This window comes from Coenobita brevimanus, chromosome 1 (genome assembly GCF_032717465.1).
Source record: "Coenobita brevimanus isolate Jiangsu-jjx chromosome 1, ASM3271746v2, whole genome shotgun sequence".
Lineage (NCBI taxonomy): Eukaryota > Metazoa > Arthropoda > Malacostraca > Decapoda > Coenobitidae > Coenobita > Coenobita brevimanus.
In genome coordinates, this window is record NC_136954.1 from 61449188 (window position 1) to 61461714 (window position 12527).

Here is a 12527-nt window from a genome sequence, read left to right on the forward strand (position 1 = left end):
GAATAACAGATGACGATGACCTTGAGGTCTCAGTCAGTTTGCCTGGGCCTTTCCGAGCGTCCTTGGTGCTTGTTTTTACAAGGTGCAGCTCGAACGAGCTTTGGGAACAAACTGAAAAAATGGCGAGTCTCTCTTCCTTCATAGGATTTAGAGATGCCAGATATTATTTAGTTACGTTTACCTAAATACAGTGAATTACTTCGTGAAATTTACAAGGAAAATCCAACTTAACAAGTTAGTCTTAGTTTTAAATAAAATTAAACCCAAATATTCACCTTATCTATGTCAAGATATGTTAGACCTTCCTCCGTTTACCCATTAGGATACCATGTCATCCTACCACGCAGGTTCAGTCATGACAAGGGAAACTTCCTAAGTATTTACATGTATTTACAATACAGTTATCCACAAAGGTTAAACGCAGTAGCATTTAATTTATTAATAAGAATTATTAACCAGAACTAGAGTGCAATATCTGGGTTAAAAAAAAATGCTTGAATTAGTCTTAAACACACTCTGGTTTTCCCTTTGCTTTGAACAGGGACAACTGTTTTAAAAAGGAAAGAGCGCAAATACCGCTCTGGGGGAAAATATTTCCCACGTTGTGTAATTAATAAATGTCATTCATGTTAAAGTTGCAACAAATTACAGTTACCTCCTGAAAAAGACAAGCTGGTTGATTGTCCATCCTGAATAAGTATGAGTACAGTATTGACTGGAGGATTAGAATGGATACCACTGCTCTGTCATGAGCCATATATAGTGAGCTAAAGAGCTGTGTGCATCTCTCAAGCCTGGTTTTGACCAACCCTACCAAACAGTGTGCTCAAATGGATTGAGTACCACTCTGGCAGTATAAATGACAAAGCATTGTTGCAACTGCTCAACCACAGTGTTAATGATTTTTCCGTGTCCACTTCTGTGGAAGGAATATTTATATTAGAAATCCTATGAAATGTTCACTTAGAAGCAGCAACAGGTAGTGACATTGAGGTGTGTAAGAACTCTTAATTGAGCATTGGGTAGTGTTAGTGTCTAGTACAGCTGTATTATGTTTACATTACTGTGAGTGAAAATTATTTTTTCCACTTTCGCTAGGTATGTACAAAGCCTTTAGAATTTATTTATTTATTTTTTTGCACTAGAGTATTGTTGTACAGTTTTATATGTAATGTCTACATTTATCGTCACCATCATGCCAAACCTTTGTCTCACCCAAGAGATGGAGCAAGGCAGAATCTAGAAGGAAGGCAAGAAAAATTACAACATGAGGAGGATTGCCAAATAGCTGGTCCAGTGAAATAGGCCAAATAATCATTCAGTCTTAATCTAAATCTCCAAAATTTGGCTCCATCCCACAAGCAAAAGTCACTCACTTTTTAAATTTTGATTTTTGTTTTTATTTTTTACTTTTTGGTGGTTGGTGGGGGTGCTTACCATCCAGTCACTCGATGTGATGCTTATCTTGGGTGCTTGCTCTTTCCTCTCTTCCTTCTTTCCATCCTTCTTCTTCTGTCATTCTTTCCTTCATTCATTCTTCTTCCTTTTGTCTACAGGTGACTCTACACTTGAGTGACAAGCCAAATGGGGTTCTGTACAGCAGGAAACCATTTACCATGCTGGGTGGTAACCATACAACCAAATTATGGCACCTGGTGGTTTAGTGGGCAATTAAGGTGCTCCAATTGGATTGAGCCTGTGCAGGTTTATATCCAAGAGATGGTTGGGGTTTATTGTTCACGTAATGCCACTCAAGGATGAGTGAGGCTGGTCACTCTTATCTTAGATGTCAGGACCAACTTGCCTAGCCCCTGGCTCCTACACTCCTCATGGGGCAAAACTAGATGCTGAATGAATGAATTAATTTAGTCCTGCTTGACTGATTCCTGTGGATAATTTTCCCTGTGTAATTTGTTGAAAAGAGGCTTCAGCACTTGGTATGTTCCTCTCCTCATAGACTTCATCCAGCTGTTTTGATCCCTTGTCATTTAATTTGCTTCCTTGTCTTTTATGCTTTTCCACATCATCTACCAGATCCATCCATTTACTTACAACACCTCCTCCTCCTGTAAAACACACTCATGTGTACCCTTTTTACCTCCAGCTTTACGCTGTATCCACTCTCTGTATGACCAGACATATAATCATTCTTTTTACTACCCTTTGATCAGGAAACAGTTACTTCCATGTCTTACACAAACCTGTTCCATATCCTTTCCTGAACAGCCCCATCACCACTGCTTTGTCTTGACATTATAGCATGGACACTAACTCTTCGTTGTGCATTTTGGCTGATTTGCAGATTTGACTGGTGATATAGTTCTGCATCACTCCCCACCTATATGTTGTTCAGTATTTCAGTATGTGCACTGTACTGTACAGGTTTGTTAGATGCCCGTATATTGCATGAATTAAATTGCAAGATACATATCTTTGTAGCGACACATACTGTATTGGTGAATCAGTAATGTATGGCACTTCATACTCTCCTTTGAAACTTTGCTTTTCTTACTGCATATGTAATCCTGGACTGTCAGCTTTCATTGCACTCAATATGCTATATTTTGACACTGGGATCAACAGTACTTTGAATAACTTGAGTGTGATTTTCTTAATCTCTTTAAGGTATTCACAATTTTTTCCTATGGGGGACACAAGGATATGGCTGTTATGTTAGAGGTACCATAAGTACTTTATTAAGGTGAAATCCATAACAGACCAATAACAAACAATTTATGACTTGAATATGCTGTACTATTTACATATAAAGCTGTGAATCTTGATCACCACTACTTTTGAACATAGAACCCTGTCACAGTTTTTGAGAGTTTGATCAAAACAAGTATATGCATTGTGTTACAGTGTCACAGTTCAGTTAATCTTGTTATATTAATCCCCTTGACTATATTTTTAAATTTTTATTTAATTTATTTTACTTGCTACCACCACTTGGGTTTATCCAGTTTGATGAATACCTTGTGACATCTCTCATAAGCTGAATAAAATAATGTAGTGGTAAAGCTTTATGAAATATAAGAGCATTATGCATCATCATCATCATCATCTGGACCTCCTTTCCCACCCTAGGGCAGGGTGAGGAGTAGCAACATCCAGACACCCGAAGTTTGCCTGGTTCAATGGGCCATGCTTCCATTCACTCGTCATTCAAGCCCCCGGAATCCTAACTCACCACATCCTGTAGCTTCACATAAACATAGCTGATAGAGTCGGTCTGAATGCTGTCATGTTATTTCATATCCTTTCTGCTCTCTGTGCTCCACATACATTCCTCAGCAGTCCCATCTCCACTGCTTTCACTCTTGACTTTTCATTTCATGCCACACCATAAGGCGTGTTTTTGTCGTCCAAGCTGGAGCATGGGATTCGAAGCGTGTCTTGGGGTGCTTGGTTTTTGTCCACAAAAACGGTCCAGGATACGTAGAACCAAAAAATTATGTGCCAATCGCAAAGTAAACAGAGGGGTTCGCCGAAGACGATCTTCTGACGAATATGCAACTTACATGTAGCCGTTATTTGTGCTGAACTGGCTCTATATATTGTTAATATTAGCCACCTGCACCCTAATTTTATGTACATAATTCTAATTTTGGGATATTTATCATTTGTGTGGTCTTGCTGGCCAATCTCACTCTCCCCAAGCTACACCAAGACTGCTCCCGACCACGCTTGGGTGGGATACGAAGATGGTCTTGGTTTTGACGACAAACGCTTGGGCCGGCTTCATATCACTTTGGCCGACAAAAACAGTGCAGCTTGGTTTTACCGAAGATGGCTTCGAATCCAATCCCTCAGCTTGGACGACAAAAACGTGGCTCTACTCAACATTAACATATGAAAGTGAGACATTCATATGTTAAAGTTGAGAATAACACTTCTTCATGTAAGCCTTGCACAGCTGCAACACTCAAGCCTGTGTTTCTTATCAAGGCCATAATAGCACCAGCTACTTTCCTTCCTTGTGTCACTCTACTGTACTTTCCACTTTTTTTATGCATTTACGTCTCTTTTTCTGTCACTGTACCCAGGTATTTGAACTCTCACCAGTTAAAGTCTCTCTCCATTCAATGTAACATCACACTGGGAGTCACCTTCTCTTGATTACCATCACTTATCTCTTTTCTACATTTACACTCAAGGCACGATGCTCACAGACATCAGCAAAACTCTGCACTAGTCTATCAAGTTCTTCTCTGGTATTAGCAAGTAGCGGTGCTTCATCATCATACAACAAATTTGAGATATTCCTTCCATCACCATTCATTACCAACGCCATCCCTCTCTTCCTCACTCGTGTTTTTACTTCTCTCATCACCCAATCCATGTATGCACTGAACAACCATGGGACATGACACATCCTTGTTGCATGCCCACATTGATCGTGAACCATTCACTTAGATGCCTATTTACCCTTACACATGCCTCACTACCACCATAAAAACTCTTCATGGCACCTAGCAGCCTACCATCTACACCATACGTGCGCAAAACCTTCCATAATCCTTCTCTGTCTGCTTTGTCATATGCGTTTTCTAGACCCATGAATGCCATAAACACCTTATAGTTCTTCTCACAAGCCTTCTCCACAGTCTCACCGCAGATATTTGATCCACACATCCTCCTCCACTCCTAAAGCCACCCTGTTCATCACACACTAGGACTTCTGATATCTCTCATACTTTATAACAGTTTTTCCATATATCTTCCCTACTACAGTCTACACTCAATAAACTTATGCTACGATAGTTCTTTCACGTACTTCGCTCACCTTTATTTTGTACAGGGGTACAATCACAGCCTTTTTCCACTCTGCTCGCATAGTTTCACTCATCCATGCCCTCTTACATATCTCCAACAAGCACTTCAGTATGCTCTCTCCACTACACTTAATCATCTTTGCATACACCTCATCAACCCCAGCTACTTTTCCATTTTTCAGCTGCTTCATTGCGTTCCTCACCTGTGCAAAGGTCACATTTCCTGGCACTGCATTCCTTCTCTGCACACACCCCAAACTGATCATGTTTACAGCCACTCTGCTGTCTCTGTTCCCATTCATTAGGCTTTCAAAATATTCCTTCCATCTGGTCTTTACTTCATCCCCGTCCATCATCCATCATCCAATCCTACATTGCCCCATGAGGAGCGTAGGAGCCCGGGGCTAGGCAGTTGGTCTCGACATTTAAGATGAGAGTGACCAGCCTCACTCATCCCTGAGTGGCATTACATGAGCAGTCAACCGCAACCACCCCTTGGATATAAACCTTCACCAGCTCAATCCGACTGGAGTGCAAAAATTACCCACTAAACCACCAGGTGCCAAAATTTGCCTATATGGTTACCACCCAGCGTAGTAAATGGTTTCCTGGTGTACAGGAAACCATTTGGCTTGTCACTCAGTGTAGAGTCATCCACAGGCAGAAGGAAAAGGAAAGAATGAAGGAAAGGAAGACAGAAGAGGGAGTGTAAAGTCACCCATAGGCAGAAGGACAAGGAAAGTATGAAGGAAAGAAAAACAGAAGAGGATGGAAGGAAAGAAAGATGGAAGGGAGGAAAGGGCAGACACCCGAGAGCAGCACTACACAGGTTAATAATCTACCACTTATGTCCTTCACACTTTCACATTTCATTCCGCTGTCACTTCTACATTTCCGCACCTCTTTCCAGAATAACTTCCAATTGTCAGAGTAGTTCGCATTCTAGTTCATCATTTACCTCCTTCTTTTTCCTCTTCACTAGTCCATTTATGTGCTTCTTGCTCTCAGCATATTCAGCTCTTATTTCAACTGAACCCCTGTCCTGTAACCACTTTAGCCACTTCTTCCTCTTTTCCTCCACCGCTCTCGTAACCTCCTCATCCCACCATGCTGTACCTTTCCTCTTTGTTGTTACTCTTGCCACACCACACACTGCTTTAGCATTCCTAACTAAACAGTCCCTATATGCATTCCACAGGCAGTCCAGATCCATTTAATTCCAATTCACTGATTCTAACTCCTACTCACTTTGGTCCCGTAATCATCTGCCATTTCTTTGATCCTCAGCTTCTCAGCTTTCAGTCTTTCTCCCTGACTGCTCCTCTCTCTCCTGATCCACCTCACTCCTCTCAGCTTGATCTTGCATACCACAATCATATGATCTGACAGACCTCCACATCGTCCTCTCACACCCCTCGTATCAGCAACCATTGCCATCATCGCCCTCTCTTCGAGCACGTAATCAATTAGGCTCCTTTCAACATGATCCCCATTCCCTCTATACCATGTATATTTATGTGTATCTTTATGTTTGAAATACGAGTTACAGATGCACAACCTTCTTTCCTGATGCATATCCTTCAGTCGCTCCCCATTATCATTTTCTCCAGGTACTCCAGTACGACCCATTATGTCATCCTCAGGACCAGTACCTCCTCTTCAATTCATATCGGCCATTATGATCACTTTATAGCTCCTAGACATTTCTCCCACTGCTTCATCCAGCTCATCCCAAAACCTGCTTTTCTCTCTCTCTCTCTCTCCTGTTATCACACAGTACATACGCTACAGCCACTGCCATTTTCTCCTTCTCAGACTTGACTTGCATACATCTCAAGCTGACACATTTGTAATCTCTCATTCCACTCTGCCACACCTCATCCATCATCAAAGGAACTCCTTCCTCGCATCTTGCTCGCCCATTCATCCCCGATCTTACACATTTCACCCTCCCACTCCTCCACTTCACACCCTTTCATCATTGTGTCTCTCAGTGTTATTACTGCATATCTTGCACTGTTGAGAACATGCACCACTTCACCCTCTTGCTCTCCTCATTCACATCTCTCACATTTCACATGGCCTTGTGAATCTTCTCATGTAGTTAGGGCCCTGGGCAGGTATTAGGCCCTCTGAGGCTCTGTGGAACATCTGCCATGATTACCAGTGATTTTAGACAGGGGAGTCTGGGAGACACTTAACCCTGCCAGAAACTCCGGTTATATGGTTACCACCCAGCATAGTACAGTAAATGGTTTCCTGGGTACAGGAAACCATTTGACTTGTAACTCAGTGTGGAGACCATAAGGTAGCCCGACATTGAGTGAGTGGATGATGGGCACCCCCACCTACCACATAACATATTTTACACAAGGATAAATAGGATTAGAGTAGATGGCTATTACCAATGACATGGAAGGTATAGTCAGCCAAAAAAGTCATGTCTTTGTTCCGAACCCCGTATATACTTGACAATTAAGTCGAAAGCAGGGATAGCTTCACAAGTCTGGCAACTGTGTCAGCCCAGACAGTGGTGGGGGTGAATGGTTTGGGATGGAGGTGGGATAGTGAAGGATGCATGTGCTGTAGTTATTGTTGGCAATGTAGTCTAGCAATACACTGCAGACAAAAGGTACTAAATGTGATATTACACCTGATTTAATACCTTTAAATAATCAAAGGTATTCTCAACCAGAAATAATGCCTAGAACGTATGGCCAAACAAGTGTTAGCAGAAATGACTAGGTGCTACCCTGCCCCCTCCCCACCTTCCTGTCACACCCCCTTCGTCAAGTATCAGCTAACCACATAACATCAAAATAAAGGACAGACAGCTGTTTTTTTACTGTATTGTTACCTTTTGAACATCACAGGATATGCATATGGTATGTAATATATATCATGTTCAGAAGGTAAACATAGAGTGTATACAAACACAGCTGTCTGTCCATTATTCTGATGTTATATGGCTAGTTGATACTCAACAGAGGGGGTGTGGCAGGATTCAGGAAGGTGGGGCTGGGGCTGGGCAGCACCTCGTCATTTCTGCTAACGCTTGTTTGGCTGCACGTTTTAGGCACCATTTCCAGTTGAGGATACATATTACCATTTACAGGTATTAAATCAGGTGTAATATTACATCTAGCAACTTTGAGATGTATTGCTAGACTACACTGCCAACAGTAATTACAGCACACACATCCTCCAGTACCCCACCTCCACCTCCAAACCACTCACCCCCACCACCATCTGGTCTGACACAGTTGCTAGACTTGTGAAGCTATCCCTGCTGCTTTGACTTACCTGTTAGAATAATTACGAAGTTAGGAATGAAGATATGGCTTTTTTGGCTGACTATGCAAGCTGCCCTTGTTGGGAGGCAGGGATTTATCAGAAATTATGACAGCATTTTTGTACAGTTGGTACTGTAAACAAGGGAACACTAGCAAATCACCCTTACAGATGACAAAGGAACTTTACCGGCAGTGTTTCTGCAGTTACTTTGGACTCAGTAGCAAGCAAGAACTAAAAAAATGGTAATTAATAATGAGGACCTACCGTACTGGCATAAAACTGATGTGCTTTTTGTGTGTGTGTGCATGCTGGGCAGATATGTGTGCATGTGTACAGTACACTCAAGCCTGGTAACTAGCCATACAGTCAGCAGCTGTAGGCAGAGATCCCAGGTACAAGTACACCAGGCCAGTGTTTGAACAGACTCACAATGTTTAATCTTTTCTTATTGTACCTATTGAAATCTTTTCCACACTCATTTGCAGCATCTGTTGGAATACTTAGCAAGTTTGGTCACTTAATGAAAGTTCCTCCAATAGATAATTTTCAGTTGTATCAAGGTAGGGCAGTGGATGTGGGGGTGGCCCTAATGAATGAGGGTGAGATTTGGAAGCTTCCGGTGTTGCTGTTTGCTGATGATACAGTATTGTTGAGTGAAGATGAATGGGAGTTGCAAGGTTTGGTGAATGAATTTGGGACAGTGTGTAGGAGGAGGAAGCTGAAAGTTAATGTAAACAAAAGTAAAGTTATGGTGTTTGAGAGGAATGAAGTCACAGAGTGTGCAGTGAGGTTGGATGGTGAGGATATGGAGAATGTGAGTGCATTCAAGTACTTGGGTAGTGTGATGAGTAAGGATGGAACTTTGGGGGATGAAGTACGTGAAAGGGTACAGCAGGGAAGAAAGGTTGTTGGTACACTGAAAGCAGTGATGAGAAATAGGGAGGTGGGTATGGAAGTTAAGAAGTCAATGCATGATGGTATTGTGATCCCTACCCTGACGTATGGAAGCGAGGCGTGGACCTTGCAAGAGGGGAACAAGTCAAGAGTGAGAGCAGTGGAAATGAGTTACTTGAGAGGAGCATGTGGAGTGACATGGAGGGACAGGTTGACGAATGAAGAAGTGAAGGAACGTTGTGGGGTAGATGTGGATGTGGTTGAAAAGATTAGGAGAAATACATTGAGGTGGTTTGGACATGTGGAGAGAATGGGGAATGAAAGACTGACTAAGAGGGTGTATGTAGGTGAGGTGGAGGGAGGGAGAGGGAGGGGTAGACCGAGGATGAGGTGGAGGGATGGAGTTGAGAGGTATATGAGGGAGGGGGGGGTGAGCTGGGGGGAGGGTAGTCAAATGGTGGGTGACAGAGTGACTTGGAGGCGTTTTGTCTGCGGCCACCCTTTGCGGGATTAGGGCGTCAGGCGATAGATAGATCATTATTTTTTTTTATAAATAGGATTACATTAGATTGTCATCATGAATGATCATCATCAGTGCCACGAATGTCTGAATTATTTGTGAGGGACATCCTGTGTCTGGACAGCCTTCTAATGTATGCAATGCATATATTGATGCTGCCTATGGCAAATAGAGTAGTGATACCAAATTAGATACTGGATACTGCAAATTATAAAAAGGTATAGGATAAAACTTAGCATTGAATAGTATGTTAGATATGCTGGAGGAAGAGCATTCACCTCCTAAAGTATGTTCAGTAGGTTTTCTGCTGTTATGGGTGTATTAGAGACATCAGTATTTGTGTGCTTGCTACCTTCATTTTTTTTTTTTAATCCCTCCATATTAGACATCCTCAGGCTTATATAGGGTTAAGGTACTGTACATGAGAAGTGTGCATTGATAAGCTTCATATTCCACTTTCCTGTCATGTAAGGTGAGAGAAATCCAGAAGAAGTAGAGGCAGGTAAGAGTACCAGCACCATATGTGAACAGTTAACAAAAATGCTCGGTGAAATTGGCTGTCAGTGTATTTATTCATTATGTTGATCTGAATTTCATGGTATTATACAAACTTGCATATATTGATTATTATTATTATTATTATTTTTTTTTTTTTTTGGGGGGGAGGGGGGTAAACCTTCCCTTATACTGTATTAATAGACCTGTACACCTTGAAGGAGGATAATATGAGATTAGCTGTTATTATTTTGCAGTACAATATGCCTCTTTTCATTTTAAAATCTCTTTTGTTATCAGCAAAAGTATATTATTCTCCCATATTTAATGCTTGTTTGTTCTTTCCCCAGATGAGCACGATGCCTGGACTCCCAACACGTCCTTGTATCTATGACATTGATCTGGACCTAGAGACAGAGGAGGTACAGGGTCTTTTCTAAACTTCCCCCTTCCATCTCACATCACAAAACTGTAACCCAGTACCCAACTTAGTACTGTTAAACACACAAATCACCACAATATTCTTACTCCTGAGATGATGATGTAACTCAACTGTAGTGTTCAAATTATGATATTATCCTATTATATTTCTTCCTCACTGGAATATTATCAGAGTATAACATACTGTTCTGTATTGTGTTATACTCTCACAACTTTGCTGTTAATGAACTGGACAGTACCTGTACAGCAGTACAGTCCTACACAGTTAAACCTGACTTAAAGCTCAGAATTGCTCAGTCTTATGAACATAGGTATGTATGTCACATTACACAGTTACTGTGCTTACCTGTTGTTGACATGTATGCAATACTAAAATGTTGGAGTCAGTATGTATATAGTTCTGATAACTGATCATTACTGCCTTATTTAAGGTGCCTTACAGATTATGAGAGTGTGAATTTTTAGGGATACATCTTGTGGTTATGGGTAACTTTTATTGTGGTTAGAGGTAGCATTTATTGTTCTGTAAGTTATACACCATTCATTTTTATGGGTGATAGCTACAGAATTATGGGGTTTAGCATGAACGTGTGGTGTCAGTAATGAGTGCCATTCATATTTTCATAAATACAGTACTTAGGTAGCTAGTGTAGGTTACTGTTGTTTCTGGCCACTGAAGGTGATACATAGTTTTGGAAGCTGTTAATACTGTAGCTGTTATCATGTTGAAAAGTAAATACCAATATCTAGGAGTTTTGTATCACATTGTAGAAGTTTGACAGTGTTGAATTAATACTGGGAATTGTTACTTTGTCTGCTTCTGTATTCTGTAATACAGTCTGTTACAAGAATTGTTATATTTTTGTTTTTGAACATATGATAACATAGGTCCTTCTGAAGCAAGTCATGTTTTAAACTTTACTATATAGATGAAAAATTTAAAGTAATAAACTGCATACAGTATATATGATGCCAGTAACTCTCTGTCACAGTTTTTTGCCAAGAAGAGTACACAGGGAGAAACCTATGTTGTTTATTAGGTGTAAAAGATAGCAAGTGTGTTGTATCATGTATAGCAGTTAACAAGTATTGTTTTACATTAATAGTAAACTGATACCAACATCTGTTTAGTGCAATAAAGTACCAGCAATATGGTTAATGAAATTTCCTGCATTTACATTTCCAGTGGTGCAACTCTACTGCACTCACATTGTGGATGCTAGTAGTGACATTACGACAGATTTAAGAAACTGTGTCTCTCCTCCATGGATCTAGAGAAGGCTTATGGTAAGGTGAGTATGGAGAGTATTTGGAAGACTAAGAGCAGACCGATGTTAAGAGTTTGATGGGTGTCATGCTGTGTGAAGGCAGAAGAAAAGATTGGTGATATCTTTGCTATAAATGTAAGTGTTAGACTATCTGGCAGATACACAGTATGTGAAGCACAGCTGTAAAGAAAAAAGTATGGATGACTAGGTGTAGGACATGTAGCCAGGATTCCAGGGACTTGAGTGATATGTGAACAGGCATCTGTCTCATTTTACCGGGCATTTCCTCTCTTCCTTTCCATCCTCCCTCTTCTGTCTCTCTTTCCTTCATTCTTTCCTTTTCATTCTGTCTATGGCTGACTCTACACTGAGTGACATACCAAATGGTTTCCTGCATACCAGTAAACCATTTACTTTGTTGGGTGGTAACCATATAACCAAACTATGGCACCTGGTGGTTTAGTGGGCAATAAAGGCACTCCAGTCAGATTGAGCCTGTGCAGGTTTATATCCAAGGAATGGTTGGAGTTTATTGCTCAAATAATGCCACTCAGGGATGAGTGAGGCTGGTCAGTCTCATCTGAAATGTCAGGAGCAACTTACCTAGCCCTATGCTCCTCATGGGGAAACACTGGGTTTGATGATGAATGGATGGATGGATATTTCCATTATTTTCTGGACTCTTGTTCATTGCATCCTTAGTTGGGAAAAAGGTCAGGATGGTGATGTAGGACAGGGATGCATCATGATATACCCATATTGGTTGTTCAGTGTGAATATGAATGAAGTAGTGATAGTGAAAATGATGACAGGAAGCATAAAAGATGAACTGGAAATAGA

General features: G+C 41.0%; 1 protein-coding gene across 2 annotated transcripts in view; it reads left to right on the forward strand.

Annotated features, from left to right (window-relative positions):
* pug (pug C-1-tetrahydrofolate synthase, cytoplasmic) overlaps positions 1–11562 on the forward strand; it is a 105639-nt gene extending 94077 nt beyond the window's left edge. For both annotated transcript variants that reach the window (XM_080276922.1, XM_080277441.1), the window contains one exon: positions 10329–11562. Coding sequence is in view for 1 of the 2 variants with exons in the window: in XM_080277441.1 (XP_080133567.1) it covers positions 10329–10418 (90 nt within the window). In the remaining variant the exon portion in view is untranslated. The remainder of the gene's footprint in view (positions 1–10328) is intronic.
* Positions 11563–12527: the final 965 nt, after the last annotated feature.